Here is a 27,705-nt window from a genome sequence, read left to right on the forward strand (position 1 = left end):
CGCGGAAGAAACTTGTCACCTCGTGAGCACTTTGTTGTCAAATTCTGTGTTCAGATCACAGAGCCTTCTATCCTAGTGCATCTTGTTCTTGTGCGGGCTTGTTCTGAATGGTAAAGTCACTGAATGGTACTCATTCGGTCGTGCCGGAACATTACCAATAATGTTACACGTCTGATACAGGGAAATTGGCGGAACGGATTTGCCGGCCCTATTCGCTAAATGACCGGCCCTATTCGCTGCGTGTGTAAAGGGGGCTGTGTGGGATCACAGTCAGCCACACACTGCTACATAAAGCACTCAGAGATGTGAACTGAACGGATCGACGCCCCTGCTGACCGCCTGCTGACCGCCTGCTTGTGTCTCCCGCAGTACGACTACGAGTACGACGAGCACGGGGACCGCGTGGTGCTGGGCAGGGGCACCTTCGGCGTGGTGTACGCCGGCCGGGACCTCAGCAACCAGGTGCGCCTGGCCATCAAGGAGATCCCCGAGAGAGACAGTCGGTAAGATGGAGACGTGTGTGTGTGTGTGTGTGTGTGTGTGTGTGTGTGTGTGTGTGTGTGTGTGTGTGTGTGTGTGTGTGTGTGTGTGTGTGTGTGTGTGTGTGTGTGTGTGTGTGTGTGTGTGTGTGTCTGGTAGGGTGTGTGTCTGGTAGGGTGTGTGTTTGTTGGTGTGTCTGGTAGTAGGTACCACACACACACACACACACCCTACCAGACTCACAGAAACACTCACACACACACACCCTACCAGACACACACACACACACACACACACACACACACACACACACACACACACACACACACACACACACACACACACACACACACACACACACACACCTACAACCCCCCTACCAGACACACACACACACGTTCATTAGTTTATACTTAAATCCCTTAAATGGCACAAAGCAAAGTCCACTACAGCACTGGAACAAATCTATAACCGGAAAGAGGCTCTGAACCAGCCCAGTGAAGTGGTGCTGCTCTGTGGGGAGGGGGAGGGGAGGCTGGGCACGGTTCAGCTGCTGCCAGGGGATAGCACCCCGTCGGGAGGATGGAAGGCGGTGTCAGGGACATGGCTGCAATGAACAAGAAGGAAATAAAGAAATCCAATAAATAAATATATAAAAGCCCCATCGCCTAGCAACTAGCCACACTGGAGCCAGTCGTGTGTCTCTCCCTGTGTCTCTGTGAGATGGGAGCGTGACTAGTACTGGTCTGCTCTGCCCCCCCCCCCCCCCCATCACACACACACACACACTCACCCACTTCACCTAGCTACTCATCTGCACTGAACACACACTCCTGCACGCACACACACTCAAGAACACATACACAAACACACATGCACACACACACACAAATACACACACAGATCTTGGTTTCGGTGAGCTCATGGCCGCTGGGGTCAGGGTGGGTAGGTGGGGGGGGGGGGGGGGTACCGGGACATGACTTGAATTTCCGAGATCTCAACACAGACGAAGATAGACAGCGATACCAGACAGACAGACCGGAAGATAGACAAACATACAGATTGGCTAGACAGACAGAAAGTGAGGCATACACTTTGGACAGACAGACAGACAGACAGACTCCACTGACAGTTGGTCATTTGACAATCCGGACCTGTAGAAGACCTGACGGATCGACATGACAGACAGGCCGTCGTCAACCACATAGACAAAGATAGACGCGCACTCTGGGAAGGTGCTAGCATAGGAAGAGTGTCATGCGGGGGTAGGTGTGCGGTCTGTGCGGTCTGACCTTGTCACCACCCCTGCAGAGTATCTCTCTGTCACACCTCGGTACACTCCTCGCATAAACACACCCACGTGATCATCTGTGAAGTCACATATGCGTGGATCTGTGTGACCACTCCTCCGGGCCAGCCGCGCTGGGCTTCCGTTCACGTTGCGCAGCGCTAAAAGGCCGATGCTGGTGTTGGCGTTGTGTCTGCCCGCTCAGGTACTCCCAGCCGCTGCACGAGGAGATCTCCCTGCACAAGCACCTGAAGCACAAGAACATCGTGCAGTACCTGGGCTCCATCAGCGAGAATGGCTTCATCAAGATCTTCATGGAGCAGGTGCCCGGGGGTGAGTCCGCCCAGACAGCCGCGCTTCGTGGTCGGGGTGTGAAGGAACAATGTATGAATGCTTATTTATCTGACGCGTTTCTACTTTGTTGTCGATCTGGAGTAACCGACGGAGAGAGCGACTTTTCATGCAAAGCGATCAAACGTGTGTTCCTTTTGAAACACATTGATCTCCACTTTTTGAAGGAATGGTTTCTATGCAAGGTGCTACCAATGGAATAACAATTTAATAACTCCTCAAGGCAAACATTCCTCGATGTTTGCACGATATTGAACTGTTGTCTTGAGAGCTGTTTTCAGTCAAGTATTTTCCCACATAAATAACCTATTTCTCCATATATGTCTGATGAAGAGCAGCGATATCTTGCTACAAATTATTTATTAGCACGGACATAATGGTAGGGGACTCAGGCAGGCACCTCCAAGGTCTTTAACATCAGTACCGCCCAATACCACCAAGAACAGGCTAGGGTGGTAACCCATTAAGTCTGTGCTGGCATTGATGGCATACCTTAAAGCTTCAGGGTGGAGTGAGTGGAGAAACAATGGAGGCAGCTAGAGTGTGAAATCCAATCAGCATTGGGGAGCATCGCACCGATGGATCACTGTGTGTGTTTGTGTGTGTGTGTGTGTGTGTGTGTGTGTGTGTGTGTGTGTGTGTGTGTGTGTGTGTGTGTGTGTGTGTGTGTGTGTGTGTGTGTGTGTGTGTGTGTGTGTGTGTGTGTGTAAAACCACCAACACTGTGGTGTTGTCTCTTATATAAAGAAATTATGCCAGGGCACTAAAGAAGACATAGTGGAAGGAATGTTTTGTTTATTGCAGACAAGGATTCCATTGGGGTTGTCCGGTGGAACCATTATAAACACCAGCATACCGAGTAGAAAAGGAATCCAGAGTGGATATTTATATTATTATTTATATAGTCTAGCTTGCAGGACAGGGGACGGAATGAAAGATAGGATATTGGGCCTTTTTAGAGCTTCACTATGTAAGGTTTTCAATTGACTAAAGCTACAGTTATTGCTATAAAACTGTTTGTTCTGTTGTCAACAATTTTCCCGCCATGGGTTGAGGGGGAGACACAAAAGTGAAACAGAATAATTGGGGATGTAGAGAAAAATTCCCTTGATGGATTGACTTTTGGATGAGCATTTTATTCTTGAGAAAGCGCTGCAGTAGAAAAGCTTTAAAGTAATAGTTTAATAGTGTTATTTGAAGTATGGGTGGTGGTGGTATGAGGAGGGGGTGCAACAGGCTACGTTCCTCATCGTTGAAGCTGAATTGTGGTGTTCCTTTGTGTGTGCAGGGAGTCTCTCTGCCCTGCTGCGTTCCAAATGGGGCCCGCTGAAGAACAACGAAGCCACCATCGGCTTCTACACCAAGCAGATTCTGGAGGGCCTCAAGTATCTCCATGACAACCAGATAGCGCACAGGGACATCAAGGTGAGAGAGAGAGAGAGAGAGAGAGAGAGAGAGAGAGAGAGAGAGAGAGAGAGAGAGAGAGAGAGAGAGAGAGAGAGAGAGAGAGAGAGAGAGAGAGAGAGAGAGAGAGAGAGAGAGAGAGAGAGAGAGAGAGAGAGAGAGAGAGAGAGAGAGAGAGAGAGAGACCCTCTCACCATGGTCCCTGACCTCTCTGTCCACAGGGGGACAACGTGCTGATCAACACCTATAGCGGCGTGCTGAAGATATCTGACTTCGGGACGTCCAAGCGGCTGGCGGGGATCAACCCCTGCACAGAGACCTTCACCGGTACGCCTCGACCACCTCCCACCGCTTTCAACCAGTTTAGTTTTAGCACGTCACCTAAAATGTTTTTATGTGTTTGTGTTAGTTAATATTCCATGCGTGAGTTAATCTGGAACCTCTTCCCCCCCCAAACACAGACATATACACAAACAAACTCAGACTCAGACTGACTCAATTTCCCGGAAGACGCATGCCCATTCACTCAAACACACGCCCATTTAATTGTTTATGGGGAAAGGAATACAAAAGATTGCACAGCCAAAAGTCCATCCCAACACATTGAACAACTTGAATAAAAACTCCACAACGTGTCAGAACCCAGGTAGCTGTGACCCCCCACTACAGAGTGAAGGCGTCCCCCCGGCGCCTTCACTCCGTAGAGCGCTGTCCTCGCTGTCACGCTACTGTTGCCAAAGAACAAGCCGACCCTGTTCGTTAGAGCAGTAATACGTGTCTCTCCTGGGAATAGCCTCTAGCTATGATCAGCCTCTGGAGCTTGTGCCAGTTTGCGACGGCGGGCCCATGGCAGCATAGCTTGGACTTGTTTGCATGAAGTCATCTGACAGCTGATCGGTGCAATGAGTTTGCCATTGCTGTTCTCTTTTGTACTCCTGTCTCTGTGTCCTTCTCTCTCTCTCTCTTTCTCTCTGTCTCTCTCTCTTTTCTCTCGCTCTTGGTCTCGCTCTCTCTCTCTCTTCGCTCTCTCCCCCCTTTCTCTCTCTCTCCCCCCCCCCTCACTCTCTCTTTCTCTTACAATTGTTTTAATTAAATTCAAATTCAATTGAATTCTGTTTCTATTTCAGTCTCTCTCTCGCCCCCTCTTTCTCACACAGCCTCCCTCTGCACGGTTATGGTCTTTTTATAGTCATGGCTGGCTTATAATGTGTCAACTGACGGTTTAAGGCCCAGAAGCGGTCCTCTAAGGAAGCCCTATATACAGCAGCAGGGCTATAATAAGAACAAAGGACTCCTTTCACAGCTCCCTGCTGTGGACTACTTTGCGTGGCTGAACTCAAGTGACTCAGCGTTACGCCTCCTCCGTGTTAAATGCTGTGTCCTGGTTACTTACTGCCCTGTGATGGGTTGGAATCTGACTGTTCCATTTTGAGCACGCCTCAGCTTTTCACTTAGGCGTGTTGACCAATGATATTAATGTCATTTTTCGTGAAAGTAAACTTGAACTGAAGCAGGGATTGAAAGAAGACAACCCATCCATTTCATTAAGAATCTTCTCCGAATATTTTATCATTGATCAATATGAACCTTAAAGGTTTTTGTCTATGTTTGAGTTGTGCAAGTAATTCAGAGCATTTGTATTTAATGTCCTGGTTTAGTGGAAGAGGCACCAATACGATCAGCGAGCTCTGCAATATCTCATCATGCATAAAAAAATAATCGTTGTTGAAGATCACAATTAGAAATGGGTTAATTGTGTCAGTTGAACGATTCGTCGACACATGTTTTCCATCACTCATTGGTAGCGATGTGTTCCCCAGGCACACTGCAGTACATGGCCCCTGAGATCATAGACAAGGGCCCACGGGGCTACGGCAAGCCGGCAGACATCTGGTCCCTGGGCTGCACCATCATAGAGATGGCCACGGGGAAACCCCCCTTCTACGAGCTGGGAGAGCCCCAGGCCGCCATGTTTAAGGTGAGGGGGATGCAAACATTCATCAGTCCACTCGCTTGTTCGTTGTTTGATCCGATTGAGGTGATCAATTATTGTTTCAGAAAGAAGAAAATTCCATGTTGTTAAATTTTTTTTTTACTTATTCATTCAATGAGCATTTAATTACTTAATCATTTTAGGTAGAGCAGTGAGATGTTCTGACAAAATTAAACCTGTCTCGCACACAAATTGTATTATCGGTTGATACAATCAGTTGTACTACTAGTTGTTTACCTCTGTCAAACATTGTCTTAATACCCGCATAGGCGCTGTCCTCAAAACAGTCAGTGGGCCAGCAAATGTTTGAACACAAACAAAAACAAAAACGCTCCCACAGGCTCTATATGAGCTTCTCCACCCCCCTTTGCACCACAATATCCACTCTGCGATATTTAAAATTGATCTTTGCGTTATGTAGTGACTCGAAGGGAAGGACGACTTCAAAAGGGGAATGTCGAGAGCCACACATACTGCAATTCTGCAAAACATTCCAGACACTTCTATGGAATTACAAAGCAGTCAAAACAGGAGATGATTAGACATTTTTTAAAACGCTAAATTAGATGTAGAAAAAAAAAAAAAAAGTATCCTGTTGCACTTAAAGAAAAGACGCCAAAAAAAGTTGGCCGACGCCCGTCCAACCGTCTCCGGGGTCATGTCGGACAGACGGTTTGGCGGAGGCTGCGTGGGAACATAAAATTGAGAGTGTCACGTACCTCTCCTGGCATCTGCATTCCTCAACAGCAGCCTGGGAGGAATGTCTTGGCTCCTTAGCAACCCTCTCTCTGTCTTGGGCTCTGTTCTCACCGTTTAACTCTGAACGTCCTGTCGGTTTAACTAGCGTCTCCTTCAAAGTGAGTCACGTGTGTGTGTCACCTAAGTCGCTTCTCCTCCTCATCGTTTCACTCTTCTTGACTAAGATGTCCCGCGTGTTTGCTTCTCGGGTGGCATGGCTGAGTGTCACACAACCTGGCCAGTCTCCCGGTCAACACTGATAGGGCTCACTGGGATCCCCTTCTCAGGAATTGTTCATCTCATCTGCTTGAGTGTCAACAATCTAGCTATAGAAACCCTAAAATCAAAAAGCCCTAGCTAGGTACATGCTCCTAAATTCATCTGCATTCACTGTAAGATGCTTTGGATAAATGCTTCTGCAAATTAGTAAATTATATGGATTTTTATAAGGTAGAATGAGCAGAAGAGGAATCAACACATTTTTTCTATGGAGGCCGTGTAGCCACATCAATAAAACAAAATTTCCCATCTGCCTCGGTCCTCCTCCTCCTCCTCCTCCTCCTCCTCCTCCTCCTCCTCCCCCACCCTGTCCTCCTCCTCCACCTTCTCCTCCTCCTCCCCCACCCTGTCCTCCTCCCCCTCCTCCTCCTCCTCCTCCCCCCCCACCCTGTCCTCCTCCTCCTCCTCCTCCTGCCCCTCCTCCTCTTCCCGTGGCGGGGGTCTCCGCAGGTGGGCATGTTCAAGATCCACCCGGAGATCCCTGCCTCCATGTCCCTGGAGGCCAAGGCCTTCATCCTGCGCTGCTTCGAGCCGGACCCGGACCGCCGCGCCACGGCGCTGGACCTGCTCACCGACGAGTTCCTCACCGTCACCAGCCGCAAGAAGAAGGGCAAGAGCAGCTTCACAGGTGGGTCACCGCCCCACCACCGGCCCCCTGCCGCTCCGCTCGTCTACGGCCTCGTCCACGTCCATACTTGATTTTGATCCAATGGTTTTCCAATGGGCGCTGAGCTCGACTATAGTCTAAGAGACTAAATCCGTCTTAATCAGTTTAGTGTAATTCATTGTATTCCTAAATCCATGCACAGTGTGTATTTTGTGTTTATGCATAGTTTACTTCTTGTTTATATCATTAAATCTGTCAGTGTTTTCCTAAAACCAAGTATATTAATTGTGTATGCATCAATTGTGTGTGTAATCAATCAGTATGTGAAGTGTTAGCAACGGGCATCTGCTGCCAAGCTATTGCTTCAGCGTCCTTTTGCAAAGTCCCCTTCTGTTTTGTTTTGTTCGGGGACAAATAAACCCATTCAAACTGACTAATGAGTTGTTTGTGTAACCCCTCCAAAATACGGTCCAATCCACTGCTCCTTGTTCCCATTGGATAGCTTTTCTATTACCAACCAATTCTAAATCAGGTGACACTGTCACACACATTTCCTCACACTCGCCTTTTGTGTGCGTGTTCTTTTTGGAAAAATCTTCCCCTTAACCCTCTTGAATTAAGGGGGTTTTCTTCGATAATGATATAATGCCATACCTAACAGAAACTGACCTGTGTCTGTCTCCCTCTCTCCCTCTCTCCCTCCCCAGCCCTGATGCCAGGATCAGGTGAGGTCCTCCCCCGCCTTATTTGCCGCCCTGTGTCGCCCTTGCTTTGCTTAGAGCAGCCATCCTCTTTCTATTTCTGTTCCTGCTTCCTGTCGGAGGCGTGCTGCCTGGTCAGCAGGAGTCTGCCCCGGCCCCAGACCTCCAAAGGAACTTCTCTGTGTGGCCTTATTGAAACCGGGGCTCGTTACGTCGGCCCGCCTCATCATTAAATCCTCCGAAAGCTGTCTAGCCGGCCTATCGTGTGTCTCCTCAGGCCTTTTTCTTTCTCTTGTTTTACTTTGACAAAGAGTGCAACTTTCTACTATTCTTGCCCGTTGTTTCTTGGAGCTTCATCATCCTGCCCTATTCCCGTCCAGATCTGGACTCCACTTTGCCTAGAAACATCCTAGATGCCTAGACAGGACGCTCGTCCACATTTCACCTAGTTCGAAGGCGTCATGATCTGTCTCTCCGATGAAGTTTGTTGCCTTTAGTAAAGGGTTTTTAAACCTGCACAATAGTCACATAGTGCAGCTTTGAAAAGGAATTAAAAACACCTTTAGAGAAGAATATCCCGGGTTTTGTACATTCAACCTTTGCTCAGCCCGTGTCCCCCTTGTGGCCGTGCAGAGTACCTGCGCAGCATCTCCTTGCCGGTGCCTGTGGTGGTCGAGGACACCAGCAGCAGCAGCGAGTACGGCTCCGTCTCCCCCGACAACGACCTCAACACCAACCCCTTCATCTTCAAGCCCAGCGTCAAATGCTACAGCGAGAGGGACGTCAAGGGCCCGCGCTCGCTCTTCCTCAGGTAGGGAGGGGGGGGGGGGGGGTTCATCAACGGGAGGTCAAGCGGGGGGGGGGAGGGGTTTGAAGTTTGGCATCAAGCCTATGACTGAAGGCCATGAAGCTCTATTACAGCGATGGCATGTGTGCGCCTGTGCTTTAATTCACCGCAGTCGTTTAATTGAATTGTTGAGAGACGTGTAAGCCGTTGCGTGGGCGATGTGAAATGGCATGTAGAGAATCTCTTACTTCCTCCACACAAAGCGTTTTGGAGTAGAGCACTAAAGCACTCGCCCGCTGTGAAGCATTGATTACAGCCGGGTGAGCACCGGAAAGGTAACATTTAGAATGACATCAAATTTAGCAGACGCTTACACGCTTATGCAAAGCACCTTACAGGGGGTTTGGATACAGTCGGTTAATGAGCCGGTAAGGGGTTAGGCTTCGGCTCAAGAACGCGTACAAGTAGGCTACGGACATTAGGGTTAAAACCCGGAACCGTATCACTAGAAATGTAACTTCAAGGAACTGGACCAGATTGATGGAAATGAGCTTTAACCAGGCGAGCATGTTATTCAAGGGATTTTCTCCGCTTCCTTCCAATGTTATGGTAATTCTGCCAGCTTTGCAACAAAGGGATGGATGTGTCAAAGTGTACGATTATCAGGAACACGAGGGCTGAATAAATAAGTAAAAGTATCACCCAGCTACAATCTCTATTATTTTTCTTTTTGCACTTATTCTATTACTTTACAGAAAGTAAACATGCATTATGTTTCTCTGTGTGGAAAAACAAAATACCTGAACTTTTACTCAAAGCTCAACTATCCTCAACTATCTATCTTTATATAGCATTTTTCATACACAAGGCATTCTAAGTGCTTCACATAAAAAACATTGTCACACAATAAAATTAAATAATAGAAAAGTAAAAGAAAACATAGGCAAAGTAAAGAAATTAGTAAAATAGATAGAAAATGAAGGCAAAGTTAAAAAATCATTTTAGAAAGTGTAAGTGCAATGTATTTAAGATCAGATCATGTATCTCTCTGGTATCAGATCAATAGTCTCTCTGGTATCGGATCATGTATCTCTCTGGTATCAGATCATGTATCTCTCTGGTATCAGATCAATAGTCTCTCTGGTATCAGATCTGTAGTCTCTCTGGTATCAGATTAATAGTCTCTGGTATCAGATCATGTATCTCTCTGGTATCAGATCAATAGCCTCTTGTATCAGATCAATAGTCTCTCTAGTTTCAGATCATGTATCAGATCATGTATCTCTCTGTATCAGATCAATAGTCTCTCTGGTATCAAATCTATAGTCTCTCTGGTATCAGATCAATAGTCTCTCTGGTATCAGATCTGTAGTCTCTCTGGTATCAGATCAATAGTCTCTCTGGTATCGGATCATGTATCTCTCTGGTATCAGATCATGTATCTCTCTGGTATCAGATCAATAGTCTCTCTGGTATCAGATCTGTAGTCTCTCTGGTATCAGATTAATAGTCTCTGGTATCAGATCATGTATCTCTCTGGTATCAGATCAATAGCCTCTTGTATCAGATCAATAGTCTCTCTAGTTTCAGATCATGTATCAGATCATGTATCTCTCTGTATCAGATCAATAGTCTCTCTGGTATCAGATCTGTAGTCTCTCTGGTATCAGATCAATAGTCTCTCTGGTATCAGATCTGTAGTCTCTCTGGTATCAGATCAATAGTCTCTGGTATCAGATCTGTAGTCTCTGGTATCAGATCAATAGTCTCTGGTATCAGATCTTGTATCTCTCTGGTATCAGATCAATGAATCAGTGATTGACTGACTGTCTCCTGTGGGTGCAGCATCCCCGTGGAGAACTTTGAGGACCACAGCGCGCCGCCCTCCCCCGACGAGAAGGACTCGGGGTTCTTCATGCTGAGGAAGGACAGCGAGCGGCGGGCCACGCTGCACCACATCCTGACCGAGGACCGCGACACCGTGGTGGGGAACATCATGGAGGCCCTGCACCAGGTACACGCACGCACGCACGCACGCACGCACGCACGCACGCACGCACACAGGCACGCACGCACGCACGCACACAGGCACGCACGCACGCACGCGCGTACGTGGTGGGGAACATCATGGAGGCCCTGCATCAGGTACATACGCACGCACACAAAGAAACATGCACGCACGCACGCAGACACACACACACACACACACTTGGTGGGGAACGTCATGGAGGCCCTGCATCAGGTCTGTACACACACGCACTCCCGCATGCAAGTGCGTGCACTGTGGCGGGGGGCAGATACAACAGATCAATTTTTGCATAACAGGAGATAAGATAACACTTGGTTTTAATCCCTCCGAAGGGACATTTTGTGTTTCGGGAGCAGATTATTATTAATTGTATTTAATTAATCATTTAATTAATATTAGTCTCACAAATCAATTTGATATGAATATAGTATCATCCAAGATAAGGTTAACATTAATATCAAATGTGAAATGGATTCTGTATTTATATTTTTCGCAAATTTGCTGTTATTATGGTATCACGTAAACTGACGTCGTGCTGAAAAATGACAAATGACAGCCAGTCAAGAGGGGAAAGACATCCTCCATAAGCCGTCATGCACTGACAGAAACCAACCCCCACGGCCTTACCACTTTAAGTCAGTGCGCTCTCTCTCTCTCTCTCTCCCCTCCCCCCCCTCCCTTCCCTTAGGGCTCTGAGGAGAGCCGGCTCCGGTGCAGCCACGTCTCCACGCTGGTGGTAAGCCTGGCCGACTTTGTGCGCGCGGCCGACCGCAAGATCATCGCGGGCACGCTGTCTCAGCTCAAGCTGGAGCTGGACTTCGACAGCGCCGCCATCAGCCAGCTGCAGGTGGTGCTGTTTGGCTTCCAGGACGCTGTGAGTAGTGGGAGACCCACACTCGCACATGCACACAGACACAGACAGACAAATGCATGCACAGACACACACACAAACACGGACACATGCACAGGCGTACAGACGCATGCACAGAGAGACATATGCATGCACAGACACACCCAAACACACAGACAGCCAAACAGACGCATGCACAGAAACACAGACGTATGCACAGGCACGCACACACACATAGACACTCACAGACACAGACACACACACACACACAGGGCTTTAGTGGTCAAATTAGAGGTGGGTAAACTGAATTTTTTGATCAGACCGACCTCGACACAACGCAACGCAAAGTGTTGCGACTCTGTAAGGCTAGCCTGGCTATATTCCATTATGTTATCAATTAAAGTCATATTAAATCAATCAATGACAGTCAATGAATGTGTTTGTAGTTTATTCAAGTTATTCAAATTTCAACAGTAAAGAAAAGTATGTGTAGATTAAGAACTATCTATCTATGGCATGTGTGTATGTGTGTGTATTAGTATGCATGCTTTTCACAGTAGTACCCAGAGGGCCTCCTTGTCTTCAACGTCAGGTCCTGCCTTGCAGGGGCGTGTTCTGGAGTTCATGGCTCCCCTGTGCTTCACCAGCCAGGACATTACATACGTGTTGGATTGAACTTTGTGGTGGCTGAGTGGTGGGCCATTCAGTTGAATAAACATCAAGGACGACACTGTGACCAAGTGCAGACTGCATCTCAGAGGGCACACTATGATGTTCATTAAGCTGACCCCCCTCTCACGCTCAGCAGTGCTAACTGGAATGAGATGGTCGATATTCAGGAGTGGCGCAAGGTTTTCTGGAATGATGCTTGAGTTATCCTTAAAATCCCTATAGCCTTCAAGAATTTTTCTGTCATTAAGTCTGAACCTTTGGGCAAGTTGTTTCAACTTGGATTCCCCATACTGCTCCTCTAGGGAACAGGCCAGTTTGCTGGGAAAATAACTTTAAAGAAAATAAATAATAAAATAAAAATATTTATAATATATAAAATACAAATATTTATAAATATTTTTATTTTTATTGGTTTAACCGCCAAACGCCCGAATTTAATTAAAATATATATTTTTTGTCGCGTCATCCGCCCGATCCACGGTTCAGCCGCGGAGTCCACGGCTGCAACCGCCAACCTCGCATCTCCAAATTGAGGCTTTAACATAGCGACCAAGCTATAGCGAAGTTGATACGCCGAAACCGGAGTTTAATATGGATAGTAAAACTCTGACTGACTTTCACTCATTTTGACGTGGGCAGTAGTACACGGATAGCATGACTACGCATTGGCCAATCTGAATGCTCGTAGTCACTTAATAGTTCGTCAAGTAAAATTGATTTATAAATCACAAAAACAACTCATGTGAATTGATCATCTTCAGTCTTACTTTGTACTTGAGGCCTTTTTCGGGCATCTGTTGGAGTGGGAGCACTCGAAGGTCTCTTCAAAAATCGCCTGATATCCATGGCTAATTAATGACAGGTAGGCAGGCATGATAATCCACAACGCGCAGGGCCATGTGTATACATACTTCCTGTTTACATATTTTCCTGGATCCTGATTGGTGTCGCTGCCGCAGCCGCAAGGCACTGATTGGAGGGTCACAGACCATAATAGCATAGGCCTACAGCGCAGATGAAAATGATTCAGATTACAGCGTTAATTTGTTCAACAATATGAAACCTTGTCTTAGGTGTTTTAAAATGATGCTGAATTTATTTCCGATTATTCCAACGGCAGATTACAAGGCACAGGGACCTTTGAGGTGCGTAAACGCTATTTAGAGGTGCGTAAACGCTATTTCCTAAATTCCAGAGGTGCGTAAACGGCGTTTACGTGCGTTTACCCTCCACTACAGCCCTACACACACACACACACACACACACACACACACACACACACACACACACACACACACACACACACACACACACACACACACACACACACGCAGACACACACACATGCAGACACACACACATGCAGACACACATGCACACACACGCACATACACGTGCACAGCCGACAGAGCCCCTCCGTTGGCCCCTGCTGGCTGTAGGTGACCATGACTCTGGTATCTACGCCCTCTCCCTCATTTGAACCGCGCTCAGTGAGCGGCGTCCTTCCCCTGGGGGCCCTGCCCTTGGAGCCCCCCCAGTACGCATGCTCCTGCCTGGTGACCTAGTAACGGGCGCGACGGGTGACCTACTGAGGCCCGTCGGAGCCCAGGAAATAGGGCTTCACTTCTTCTACTGGAATTAGAAATGGTAGAATGAAAAGAAGAAGCTTTCAGGCTTTTTTGCCAAGTTACATTATTCATGTCACAACCAGGTAATACGTGAACATATTCAGAAGCTCTATTGTATAAGGTCGGCCTATTTGGTGTGTGTTGTTCTTATGTCTTTTTGTCGTTCCATTTAAATTGTTCAGTGAATTCATCCATCTGTCCAGACATAATATACATTTGTATGACATAATGGCACCCAGCTTTTAAGCCATTTCTTCAATAACACAACAGGGGCCCTTAAAATATGTGACTGTTGTAAGTTTTGCAATGCAGGAGCATGTTTTCAGTTATTGCACATTGTGTTAACAGGCAGACATGTCTAGGCTTTGGTCCTTGCCGTAATGTGGCAGATGAGACATGTTTTCACAACTGCGGGAAAGATGTTGTGTAATCCTCCGTTTCCAAAGCGCTGGTGCCCCCTGCTGGACGGACATCGTAATAATATACTCGGAGAGAGGAAGCGATGATGACCGATTGGGACGCAGCTGTTCTGTGTGGAGTAGCTAAGTCATATCCACCTGAAGTGGAACACGTCCACACGGTGTTGTGTTTGCGTGTGCTTTGTTGCATTAGTCATCTTTTCTTTTCTTTAGTGCTCTCCTTATAAAATAGGATGAGATTTTTTTTATTAATCCTAGACAGAGATTATGACAAATCCTACCCGCTCGTCATGACCCCCTCACTTATGTGCGTTCATACCACAGTATTGTTGTGTACTTCTGATTTGAAAACGTTCCAAGTTTGTGTGTTATTTTTCAATAAGGCAACACCTCTGTCTTTTATCAGTTGCCATTCAATGAATCAAAGATTATAAATGTTGAAACATAATGCCCAACCAGATGTTTGCTTAACGTTGCAAACAGTGTATGTTTATTTTCAGGACGTTTATTAATGATTCATCTCTTACTTATTTGAATGTAACCCTTCTTCTGGGTGTCGGCAGGTCAACAAAGTGTTGAGGAACCACAACATCAAGCCTCACTGGATGTTCGCTCTGGACAACATCATCCGCAAGGCTGTGCAGACAGCCATCACCATCCTGGTGCCAGGTGAGGCCTGGTGAACCTCACAGCCCCGTGGCCAGGTTCACTCTAACCCAGAGAGACTCCTGCTGTACCTGTTCTACAGCACTCTTTATGTCAGTAGTAATAGGGAATGTGGACGGTTAAATGGTGCTTATGGAGTAAAACACTTTGGTTTGTCCCATTATTTGAAGATAATGTACGACAAAGTATAATATTTGCCAATAGCGAGACAGCTCAGATTGGTTAATGCTGCTTATATCATAGTTACCAACAAAGATGAAATATTAGTGACTTTCATCTTTAATATTATTGGGTTCTATCAACGCAGTCTTCTTCAATTGTAATATTCTTCAGTGGTGCTTTGGGTATGTTGTTTTGGTATCATCCAGGGAACCTCTTATTGGTATAGTTTGTTATATCAGAATCAGAATCTCTTTATTGTCATTGCACCAAGTGCAACGAAATTCGGGTAGAGTCTCTCAAAATAAATAAAAAAAAATATATTATATATCTGGTTATATCTTACCGTTGTCAGCATTGTTGGCTTTGTAGCGCAGTTTCTTCTGGAGTCACCGCTTTACTCCGGTGTAGAGGAAGCAAAGCTCCCTCCGGTGCTAGAAGGCGTACCCACCCACGTCTCTCTCCTCCCCAGAGCTGAGGCCCCACTTCAGCCTGGCGTCGGAGGGCGACGCCGCCGACCAGGAGGACGCCGACGACGACTACGGCCACGGGGGCGGGGGCCGGACGGCGGCCCAGCAGGGCGGGGGCCGGGGCCCCTCGCCGGCCCCTCCGCCCACCCCGCACGACGACACGGTGGGCACGTCGGGCGTGAGCACGCTCAGCTCCACCGTGTCCAACGAGTCGCCCGCCGCCCGCCGCTCCATCAGCATGGAGCTGGGCCGCATGAAGCTGGAGACCGCCCGGTAGGGGGCCGCGTGGGTGTGCGTGCGTGTGTGTGTGTGTGTGTGTGTGTGTGTGTGTGTGTGTGTGTGTGTGTGTGTGTGTGTGTGTGTGTGTGTGTGTGTGTGTGTGTGTGTGTGTGCGCACATATCTGTACTATGCTGTGTTGTTGCACTGTCGTGTATCACACTCTCTATGTGTTTGATAATAAAAATCATGTCTGAGTGAACCGTACAAGAATTCTAGTGCCCCTGTGCACCTGTGCTTGGACAAATGGCAAAATAAACTTTTGCTGGACTACTATTGTTGTTTATGGTGTAAAATAAGATCCATCTTTACTGGTCGTTAAATACGCCAGCCTAGCTGTGTGGCAATACAATCAACATTATTTTAACCTGGTTTACCCATATCCAAAACTCCTCCCTTTTTTAAGAGTCCAGGTCACATTATATTGTGCAGTCCATATTGTGAAACCCTTTGTGCCAAAAAAACTACAACTCCCATGCGGTCCCTCATTGACGTTGCCCCCCCAGACTGCTGGAGCAGCTGGTGGAGCGCGAGCGGGAGTACCAGGCCATGCTGCAGCAGGTGCTGGAGGAGAGGGAGCAGGACATCCAGCTGCTCAGACTGCGCTCTCAGACCCCAGGTAAGCTCACCCAGCGTCTAACCTGAGGAAGACAGCGCTCGGCCCGCTGGCAGTCTGCATGGGGCCTGTGTGTTTTTGTACGTGTTGTGTTTGTGTCTTTGTATGTGTTGTGTAACTGTTTTTGTATGTGTTGTGTACTTGTTGTGCATGTGTTTTATAGTATGGCCCCTAAAGCATTCAAATATATTGGTTTATTGATTGGTTTTGCATGAAACGTTGTCTGGTTCACGAAACCAGACAATAAAAAACACTGAGTGTCTCAATTTAGTCATAAGTTAGGGAATAAATATTTATAGTACAGAGAGTAAACCATTGTTTGGTTAAATAGTCATCTGTTTTTCACCAGAGCGCCTGAAGCATCTCGTAGACCCGGTGGGACGGCCGAGTCCCGGTGCAGAGACGCCCCAGGACCCTGAGCTCAGCGGCTGGCTCGGAGACCACGGTGTGGACCAGGAGGCCATAGAGAGGGTAGGCCACTTCTGGTCTGGGGTCCCGCGTCCCCACCTTCAATGTACCTCTGTATATGACGGTGTTGTCCACGGAGCAGCCGTACCGCTTGGAACAATTATGCAGTTCCTGAACCTGACACTTGATGGCAGTATAAACACCTCTTACCAAAGCTGCTGTGTACTCATACAGTAGGATAAACGGGTAATTACAGTTAGCCCAACCAGATTACAACCAGCCAACACTGAATTATGAATCACTGTTTGTGTCCTAGCTTTGTATTACCATTAGTAATTGAATAATTATGAGCAAACTAAGAACTGTAAAAAAACTTTTAACAATTACAATGGGTCGTAGAACAGAAGAAAACGCTCAATGGACATAATATATATGTTTCATGTTGAAAGAAAAGGAGTGATATTTTATTTTCATGACCAATAACTTGTATTACAAAACGTCAATCAAACTAATGGGCGATAGACCCGGACACGGCTTGGGAGGGATGAGATATCAAAGGATCCTTCTCATGATTTGAAGAAAATATATAAATGCATATCTAACTAATCAATTGTACTGTTTTTTTTGTTCTCTACAGCTAGTACAGGAAGAATACACATTGGACGACATCCTCCACAATGTGACGAGAGACGACCTGAAGTGTTTAAGACTCAGGTATACCATGCAATACCGTACAATTTTCTATTATACAATACTATACCTCACTATACTATATTCTACAATACTTAACTATATCATACCCTGCCATACCATTCTATATTAAACAGTAGTATACAATACTATACCATATCATACTATACTATATTATTATACCATACTATACTACACCATATCGTACTATATTATACAGTCCAATACAATACTATACTACACCATACCACACTATATTATACGCATTATGCAATACTACAGCGTACCCTACTATGCAATACGATACTACACAATACCACAGCGTGCTGTACTATACAAATAGTATACCACAATAATCATTTCCTTAGTTAATAATACTGTACCATATTATACTTTAGCTTAAAATTATGTGTGAAACATAAACAACAAAAATATCCTTCAAGCTGCTTGTACTAACAAGTCTTTCTGTCCCTTCTAATAATTGTATTTGTGCGTGTGTCTATTCTGTGGACAGAGGGGGGGTGCTCTGCAAGCTGTGGAAGGCCATCAAGGACTACAGGAAGAACCCTGGATGAGGCGTGACCGGGACCCGGGACCTGGTCACCTAGCAACAGCCCAACGACCCCCCTCTCTGTTCCACCGAGTGCTTCTGCGCCGTCCTCTTGCTGTCCTGTTTTGTTACCATCATGCTTTCTTAAACCTCAGTATTTATTCCAAAAGGGACCCTTTGACTTCAAGGCGCAGCGGACCTGTCTTGTGTGCGCACCCCGTTTTTGCGGGGTACCGTCGTTTTCAAACTCCGTTGCCAACGTTCTCGTGGAGAGTTTATGGAATCGTGTTTTTTTTATTTAAGGCTCACTTGAGCTTTTACTTTGAAAGTGTATAGCAGAAGAAAAGGGACAAACAGTTGAAGTGCCACTAATGTTTGTTTTTGTTTGTTTTCAGCCATTTAGCTGAGAATTAGTCAAGCGTAACAGCTGACGCCCCTGAGAATTCACCCTGATCACATTCGTTTTCTGTAAATCACTGTTGGGAGATAGAGACGAAAGGCGCTTAAAATTTAGATGCTCGTATTTATTTGTTTAAAGAATTGATTTAAAATGAACTATCTTCAAGCCAGCCTGTTGGTTTATCCTCATTACCAATTAACTTTATTAGGATGGAAATCTTATAATCACTACTTTATTTTAATGATGTTTTAATATTGACCTTCATGGCGTATCTTTTGTTTTTTTATTTCACTTTTAACTTTGTATTTGTTTTTCAACCTTTTGTTAAGAGCCAATTTTGTTTACTGTCATTTGTGGTATGTTCATTTGTGGGAAGAAGGTTATAGGTAGATATCTTAAATATGTGTTCATGTTATTTGTAATGCCATCAGAAAACAGGGCTAGATAATGTCTGTGTGCATTGAATCATTCTTAATATACTAAACGTTTGAAACATACATTGTTTAAGTATTTTAGAGCTATTGCAGACGATCGGACATAAGTTGTATACTTTGTAAGCTTAAACCAGCCTAGTGGGTCCACATAATTGTTTTCATTGTACATTGACACTATATTATTGGTGTTTTAACCGATTATGATTAGAAATCTAATTATTTAATTCAGTGTATAACTTCAAAATGTGCATTACATTATAAATTGTCAAGTTTATCACTTGTTTATATTATTTAATGCTTCAATTGAATAATGAGGAAAATAGTTGAGGACACCTGTCAGTTTTGTTTCTTATTTATTTGAGCTAATGAATTTGTGCACAATAAATATATTTTGTCTTGTACCTGAAATCACCACCACATATCAGTTTTTTGTATCACTATCTATCTATCTATATGAATTCTGCTACACACAGACATGCTATGTCTATTTGATTTTATTATTTTAATATTCACACACAGACAGATATATATATATATATATATATATATATATATATATATATATATATATATATATATATATATATATATACATACATACAGGTGTGTGTGTGTGTGTGTGTGTGTGTGTGTGTGTGTGTGTGTGTGTGTGTGTGTGTCAGCTCAGAGGACCTCAGCATAATCTTCATGAGAGGTTATTTTAATTTATTTCTGAATCAAAGGATAAGTAGGCCTATCATGCATAATGAATCTGACAATTCAGTCCAATTTTGAGTTTCAAGCAGAGGATAATATGTGAGGCTGGATAAAATCAAAACCCGCATAGTCTCCCTTACTAAACGCTATAGTATTCGAGAGGACCACAGTGCTATGCGTGCTACAGGTGGAGCACGAGGAGCAGCCATCCTTCAGGAAGCAAATGCCCGAGTGGCTGGCCGTGACGTCAACAGAGGAGCCTCCTCCCACCCCCTCCCGAGGTGATGTCTCATCCTGCCCGCTCTGTTGTGATGATGAGTCGATAACAACGTAAACGCCGCCATCACCAATCGCCCTTTACGTTACGACACTATGGATCCAGGGATGTTTCGATGAAGACACCCCACAGCCCCATCTGATCCGCTGTGTGTGCGTCAGTCCTGCTCGCTGCGGTAAACCCCGTATGGAGGGGATGCGGTCTCACCGCTGCGTAAACATGGCTCAGCATCAGCACCAACACCAGCATCGGCTCTTCTACTGCGTCCTACTGCTCCTGTGTGCGGTCAGAACCATCAGCGCCAGGGCCTCGCAGATCTCCGACCTCAAATCCAAGATCACGGGCGTCGAGGAGCTGCTTGAGGAATTCCGCAAGCAGCTCCAACAGGACCAGGCGTACTCCACCGGCAGGCAGGGCGGCGGTGGCGCGGTCGTGGACTCCTGCCTGGGCGAGTTCACCAGCGCCGACGAGCTCATCATCCGCGCCAAGGCCTCAATCGAACAGGGGGCAACGTTCCTCTCGCCCGGCCCGGTGTACAACTGGAAGGACTGCCTACACGCCTGTTGCTCCGAGCCCCACTGCACCCTGGCCGTGGTGCAGGAGGACCTAGGCGAATCCGAGGAGAGCCTCCATTGTTATCTGTTTAATTGCACGTACAGGAACAAGAACGTGTGCTCGTTCACGCCGCAGCAGGGGTTCAGCACCTACAGCCGCGGGGCCAACGCGACGGTGGGGCACCCCTCACCGGCACCCCTCTCCTCCTCCGGGGGGAGTTCAGACAAGAACACCGCCGGCGCCGCAGGACCCGCGCACACCCCCACTAACGATGACGATCCGAGTAAGAAATGTGATTATTTTGGGTGATGATGTTATATAGCATATTACAATTTTTTTCCAGATTAGTATATAGCGGAAATAATAATGTAAACACTCTGTGTTGTGCATTGAAAACCACTGAAATACATTCGTAGGGCCTAGTGGTTTTCAATGCACACCCCAGGTAGGATTCTGTGACTGCCACAACGCTGCAAAGTGGACATGATTGACACCAGGCAGCAGTTGAAATAAGTCATTCCTTTCTATTGTGTCGTATCCTCATAACATAGGCAGGCCTGGAGGCCGCTCCTTTGCTCCACCAGTTAGTTTAGCTTATTTCAACATAGCCATATCGCTGTTTAACGTCTCAAACTAAGCGTCTGACAAATGCAGGTTGAACTGGCCGGTTGTGTCTGTAATTGTTAGCCTCTGAACAATTGACCATGATACAAAACAAAATGGATACAGTAGCTCCATTCTAAGGGACGCCTATAACGTGATGCAAAATAGATGCAGAAGCTTTATTAATGTACAGTCAGGGAAGCCTGTAGTCTTGAAAGAGTCTAGTTGGCTTCGTCAATGGTTGTGCTCTAAAAAAACCCATAGCTCACATCGGTCAGGCTGGCTGGATGTGTTCATGACTGTGTTTATGGGTGGATGATGCAGGTTCCCGTGTGGCCCTTTCTCTCTATGTATCTCTCTCTACATCTTTATGTAAAAAACGGTTGCAGGTATTTCCATCCACCTCCAACCTTGTGGACTAAACCACTATAGCACCTATACGGTCTCCGTTTATCCAAACTATCGGTCCATGGAGATGGCCTGTAGGTGGCAGAGGTCCATGCGGAAAGTACTGACCCCCTGCCGTGGTCTGTGTGCCCCTGGTAGAGGTGGTGGACGAGCCCCCGCGCAGTGACGCCGGGCAGGACGTGGTGATCCAGCTGCCCACCGACTGGGCCGTGCTGGACGGGCGCGACAGCCTGGACGACTACGGGGTCAGCCGCTACGAGTGGACGCTGGTGCAGGGGGAGCCCTCCGTCAGCATGAAGGTGGGTGGGGGTGTGAGTGAGTGGGTGTAAGTGTGTGTGTGTGTGTGTGTGTGTGTTAGTCTGAGTGAGTGTGTGTGTGTGTGTGTGTGTTTTTCTGGATGTGAGTGTGGGCTATGTGTTTATGTTTTTCTGTTTGTGTGTGTTACTGATTGTTTGTTTGTGTGTGTGAAATATATTGTTAAATAGGCCTGATTTTCTTCTTTCTCATTTCTTTAATCTCCTATCTTCCTTCCCCAGTTTCTATTGAGATGCTGTAACCTGCATACATGTGTAAACTCCTCTTATCTTGATGTCCTTCGAACATTCGTCCTTGAATGTAATGTGTTCCTGAATGTAATGTTCAGCATGCTCTATCAACAGGGGCTTTTGGACAGTGTGTTTGCAGTAGTTAAGTCAACACAGGGACATATGTCCAGGGTTCCATAGAGCCCTGATGGTTGCAGACATGCTGATAAATGCTGTGTGCTATTGACTTACCTCAGCCACATGACATAATACATGGAGGCAGGCCCAAACTTCTGATTAGGCGTTTATTTGGAAAGTTACACACACACACACACACACACACACACACACACACACACACACACACACACACACACACACACACACACACACACACACACACGCACACACACACACACACACACAGACACACACACACACACACACACACACACACACACACACACACACACACACACACACACACACACACACACACTCACTGTTATTTAACATTTCATTAAGTGTTGGAAGGATATGGCATACAAAAAACAAACATAATTCACTTAATTTACGATGGAATAAGGTATAGCGTAAACGCACACACGGTTATCAATTTTGGTACTGTAAATCCATTCCAGAAATTATTTCAATATATGTACTGGAATAGTTGTATATGTAAAAAAATTGTTTCAACCTATATTCTTAGCTTTGAACTCACAATCACATAATAATAGGCAAGCTATTACAGCTATACAAACATCCTACAACATTGGTTCCCAAATGTAGATGCGCGGCCACTAGGGGCAGCACACAGAGGGGGGGGGGCAGCCTTCCTGAAGCATTCACCCACACAGAACCCTACTTTCTCTCCCCCTCCACTCCCCAGGTGAGCCACCCAGGGCTGCTGAAGATCAGCGGACTGCAGCAGGGGGAGTACACCTTCCAGATGACCGTCACGGACACCGGCGGCCAGAAGAGCTCAGACAACGTGTCGGTCACCGTGCTCGCACCGGAGCGCCTCGCAGAAGGTGACTCTTCTTAGATGGGGCACAAGACCAATCTGCAGTGAGCTCTTGTTTCTGGCACATGGCCTGGCCTTCCTGCCCTTCAGAAAGATCTCTAACCGACCTTGCCCGGGGTCGGGCCAATCACAACCCCTTCATAGTATGAGGCGGGTTTGATATGATGACTTGTACAGAGGAAAGTTTCATACAATTGTTTGCGAGCCAACTATAAATGCAAGTGCAGCACGACTGCTGAAACAACCAGATAGCAAAGGGGAATATGTCTGACTGTCGGATGAAAAAGCAATGGTTGGTGCTCGAGTCAGCGCACACCCCACAGCTTAACAACAGAGGACAGAAGATTGGATAATGTTGGCTCATCAATGCTTCAATCTGCCAACGGCACACATATATAGAAACGTATTGAATAGGATAATATACTAGCCCTATCAAATATATATGAGCATTGACAGCACTGGTAAATGTACCTTTTAAGCGCTCTCTTCAAATTTTATCTATTACATCACGGAACACTTTAGACTCATGTTTGTGGGGGATATTGGATCGATATCCCATGCTATGAAATATAAATTAATATATTCTTATCATCATGTCAGAGTTAAATTATGCATAGAGGGAGAGATGGCAGAAAAGGTCTTGCATTGCACGCACCTGTAATTGACAGGCAAGATATATTCCCTGAACCAATCAGGGATCAGATGTCCTGATTGGCCAGAAGGGAGCCAGGAGTAAATTCAAATCTAAATTGGGTCATAGTGGGGCAGGCTGAGTCAACTCAAAACTGATATTCAAAAACAGCTGACGGATGGCTGTGGCTTTTCTAAAACATGACCCTGATTGAGTAGTTCTTAACTGTAACCTCCAGTACCTCTATGAAGCATGCTCCAGACAGGCTGTGACTCTACGGGGTCCCCCTGTGTTCCCCAGTGTGCACAGGCCGCTGCTCCCACTACCAGTTCCTGTGTGACGACGGCTGCTGCATCGACATCGACTACGCCTGCGACGGCAAGCAGCACTGTCCAGACAACTCGGACGAGGACTTCTGCCCCAAATGTACGTAGGTGATCACTGTCGATACTGGGACATCAGTACGTTGTTGTTTACATGTTAGCCAAAGTGACTGGGTGAATTCAGCTATAGGAAGGAGGAGGTCCAAGCATGCATGTAGGTAGTTTGGCTGTGTACATTGGGAAACTAATCCATAAAACAAAATAGCCACTTACCTATCCCGCCCCGTCTGCCAATTCTTGTGTTAGCCTGGAAGATGTCTTCAACTATATCGGACAATAAGCAATAAATTGATGAACCTCGTTGATGGATTGTGACGAAATTTAAATTTTTTAATAAAAATATGTAGGCCGATTGACTAGATGGGTGTGTCCTATGCAGTTGAAAGCAGCAGGAAGTCAGTGACCCATCCCGTGTCTGGAGGGGCCGTCAGCCACAGCGTGCCTGCAGCGTCCCAGATAGAGGGGGCCGACTCCACACTGCGGACGGGGCCCGAGGTCCGGAAGACGGTGGAGAGCGTCGTGCCCCACCCAGTGGCGCCTGAGCCCCAGGACCGGACCAAGGCGGCCCCCCCTCCGCCTCCTCCTCCACCAGCTCACCAGGGCCCCAGTGTCCAGGACGCCCCCGCAGGCCAAGGTACTGGGAATATGCTGCTTTAAACTGGGAGAATGTGTTTGTTACAAGTCTTAGCGTTCATGGGTTGCTCCTTAAGTCCCAATTGGGACCATTGTGTCTGTGTGTGTGTGTGTGTGTGTGTGTGTGTGTGTGTGTGTGTGTGTGTGTGTGTGTGTGTGTGTGTGTGTGTGTGTGTGTGTGTGTGTGTGTGTGTGTGTGTGTGTGTATGTGTTCGTGTAGGTGTATGTGTTCGTGTAGGTGTATGTGTTCATGTATGCGTATGGGTTTGTGTATGTGTATGCTTGTGTATGTGTGCGTGAATGCATTATCTGCCCATGCTAATGTAAGATTCCTCCAGGTGCTTCGGTTTCCTCCCACACTACCGACTGGAATAATAGGTTGATACCTCAGACACTGCCCTCGAGCAAGCAGGGCAGTATAACGTAGAATAACTAGTTCATAATAACATATTTATCTTTATGTGAAGCCTCATTTACAAAAGAGACTATTCTGTTCTGCACCAATGGAGGATTGTGTGCAGTCTTTGGGGAGGGGGGGGGGGGGGTGTAGCATAGCGACAGATGGCTACCTCCGTTTCAGTCCCAGAGACGAAGGTAAAATGTCGGTTGGTCCCAAAACCCGGCCAAAGCAAACGGGCCACACTCTGCCATGATGTGAGTGTGGCCGATATCCCTTTGCTGCAGAGAACAAAAGCATCTCTTGTCCCGCGCCCCCTCCCACCTTTACTGTTATCTGATACCTGAATCGGACCGGGAAAGAGAGGGAATGAGAGAGTCGAGAAAGGTTACCGTCGCCGGCACCATCGCTTCACGTTGAATACAAAGTCCCACTATGGTAACGACATTCATGGGAGTCTGGAGTCTCTCTCGGCAACAGGCCGTAATCATCCCTGCTCAGGTACGAGAGGTGAGAGAGCTGTGTGGGGGGGGGGGGGGGGGGGGGTGATATGGACAAACAATGTCAAGAATGAATGCAAGATCATTCAAGGAGAAGTGATGCTTTATTAATGACCGTGGCGATGTGACAACCAGCTGTATTAACTACTAAAAAAGCACAGATGAAGGTCTTGGTCTTCGACTGTTAAACACTACAGTTCACACGAGTTAAGATGACGTGATTGACAGTCTCCCTATTCACACACAACCCTTCTTGCCCCCACCCTCCCACCTCCCCCAGATCCCTGCGCTGCCTCCCCTGTCGTCGGGCCCTGCAAAGGTACCTTCCCACGCTGGTACTATGACCGAGAGGCAGGGGAGTGCAAACACTTCCTCTACGGCGGTTGCCAGGGAAACCATAACAACTTTCTCCAGGAGAGTGACTGTGTCAATGAATGCATACAGAAGAGTAAGACGGCCTGTGACCTGATATATTTGATATGTTTTTAAGATTTGTGCTATACGTTTATAAGTTGAGTTACGGTGTGCTGTGTGAATTTGAACTTGAAATAATGATACCTTCCCAGGTCCGATAGTGAAACCAACCACTGTGCCTACCCCGACCCCAGCAACCACCCAGAGCCACACAGGTAATCCAGTCAACCCAGAAATAGACCCAAAGTCTAAGCTTTCCTTACAATCGCTCCCTTACTGCAATACTAAAGCTAACACTGTTTTGGGGGATTTTGGGTGCAGAAGGATTTAAAGAACTGATGGCACGCGGCCACGTGGAGTTGGAAGTCCCCGTCTCCAAACCATACCCAGCCAAGGACGGCCATCCTGTCCCAGAGTCAGGTGGGTTTCCAATGGAGAATGTCCCACCATGACATGCTAACTCACCCGTCTTTGTGCTTCAAGAGATTCAAATTTTGTCAACAAAATTTTTCACATATTCTGAAATCTCTCTATATTGGTATCAATTATCCTATAAACCTCCTAAGTGTTTTATTTTCCGAACCCGGTTTTTTGTAGCTTAGCGCACCTCGGTCACATTCACCACAGGTCTTATATTGGCCTGTTGCTTCCTCCCAACAGGTGCCATCCTCCCCCTGGCTCTTGGCATCCTCATCACCTCCCTGCTCCTGCTTATGATTGGCTGCCGCCTCCGCCTTGTCCGCCACAAGCTGAAGAAGACCCGCCCCCTCACCACAGAGGAGTCCGATTACCTCATCAACGGCATGTACCTTTAACCTGCTAACGGAGGGATCGGTGTTGACATCGCTCTTCAGTCCGACCCTGCAGAACCGAAGATTAGCTGCTGGATTCATCATACATACTGTATCCCTTGAATTGTTTGTTTGTTCAATCAGAAAACTCTCGACCCACGTGTCCGTGATGACAGGCTGCATGCCCCCCCTCCCCCTTTCCCCGTGCTCAGAGCCATACTCTAATCTCCCCCAGGATTGGTCAATGCAACTTTCTGTCGGCATGTTCCCTGAGCAGGGGTGATGCTCATTGGATGATATCAATGAATGAAGAGATTATTCCCTGCTGTCTTGTCTCAACAATCCTTGTATATATAGAGAAAGAGAGCGAGAGAGAGATATACCAGTGGTTCCCAACCTTGGTCAGGCATATGGGGTCGCAAGAGATTGCGATGCATTTATATTCTCTCGGGCATTGATATAACCGGCAGATGTTGCTTGGCCAAAAAATTAGTTGTATGGAAGCAGATGCATGAAAGTTAAAGTTGGGGTCACAAACAGGCTGGCAACGGGGTCAAAAGCCAAAAAGTTTGGGAACCACTGACATATATACACAAGCTCAGCGTTTAAATATATATTTTGCATCCTATTTTCCTGTTTGTGTTGTTGATGCTGTACATAACCATTCCTCTGCCACCGAGTGGCCCTGTTGTCCTATTGTTTGTGCCATGTATGTTTTGTTCTGCTTTTAATCAACCCTAGAAACTAAATGAACAGAGCTTTGTAATTAAGTATATTCTTAAAGTTAATTAATTTGTCTCCTGCAGTCATTTAAATCTCTAGTATGTGCCTGATCATTACAGTAACAGATATGTTACGGACCAGATTGTTTTTAGATGCATATGTCTATATGGCCTCTACATCCTGTGTCTTATAAAGTTTATTACCAAATATAGCTTGCTTCTTCTTCTTTTAGTCAAGTAGAGAGAGACAAA

The 27,705-nt window shown here is 46.6% G+C and overlaps 2 protein-coding genes across 2 annotated transcripts in view; both read left to right on the plus strand.

Moving 5' to 3' along the window:
* The window catches only part of map3k5 (mitogen-activated protein kinase kinase kinase 5), a 54,837-nt gene extending 35,528 nt beyond the window's left edge, over nt 1-19,309 (plus strand). Inside the window, exons 15-30 of the mRNA XM_030344923.1 lie at nt 370-503; nt 1,974-2,101; nt 3,407-3,543; nt 3,744-3,849; nt 5,343-5,500; nt 6,983-7,160; nt 7,847-7,864; nt 8,474-8,651; nt 10,473-10,641; nt 11,345-11,530; nt 14,789-14,894; nt 15,523-15,793; nt 16,304-16,416; nt 16,763-16,884; nt 17,459-17,535; nt 18,026-19,309. Of these exons, the coding sequence (XP_030200783.1) occupies nt 370-503; nt 1,974-2,101; nt 3,407-3,543; nt 3,744-3,849; nt 5,343-5,500; nt 6,983-7,160; nt 7,847-7,864; nt 8,474-8,651; nt 10,473-10,641; nt 11,345-11,530; nt 14,789-14,894; nt 15,523-15,793; nt 16,304-16,416; nt 16,763-16,884; nt 17,459-17,535; nt 18,026-18,086 (2,142 nt within the window). The 3' untranslated portion in view covers nt 18,087-19,309. The remainder of the gene's footprint in view (nt 1-369; nt 504-1,973; nt 2,102-3,406; nt 3,544-3,743; nt 3,850-5,342; nt 5,501-6,982; nt 7,161-7,846; nt 7,865-8,473; nt 8,652-10,472; nt 10,642-11,344; nt 11,531-14,788; nt 14,895-15,522; nt 15,794-16,303; nt 16,417-16,762; nt 16,885-17,458; nt 17,536-18,025) is intronic.
* Nucleotides 19,310-19,810: 501 nt separating this feature from the next.
* Nucleotides 19,811-27,665, plus strand: lrp11 (low density lipoprotein receptor-related protein 11). The gene is made up of 9 exons (XM_030344708.1): nt 19,811-20,706; nt 21,573-21,733; nt 22,848-22,989; nt 23,914-24,039; nt 24,376-24,630; nt 25,807-25,974; nt 26,093-26,155; nt 26,262-26,360; nt 26,601-27,665. The coding sequence occupies exons 1-9, from the start codon at nt 20,055-20,057 to the stop codon at nt 26,753-26,755; spliced, it is 1,821 nt and encodes a 606-aa protein (XP_030200568.1). The 5' UTR covers nt 19,811-20,054; the 3' UTR covers nt 26,756-27,665.
* Nucleotides 27,666-27,705: the final 40 nt, after the last annotated feature.

This window comes from Gadus morhua, chromosome 21 (genome assembly GCF_902167405.1).
Source record: "Gadus morhua chromosome 21, gadMor3.0, whole genome shotgun sequence".
Classification (NCBI taxonomy): Eukaryota; Metazoa; Chordata; class Actinopteri; order Gadiformes; family Gadidae; genus Gadus; species Gadus morhua.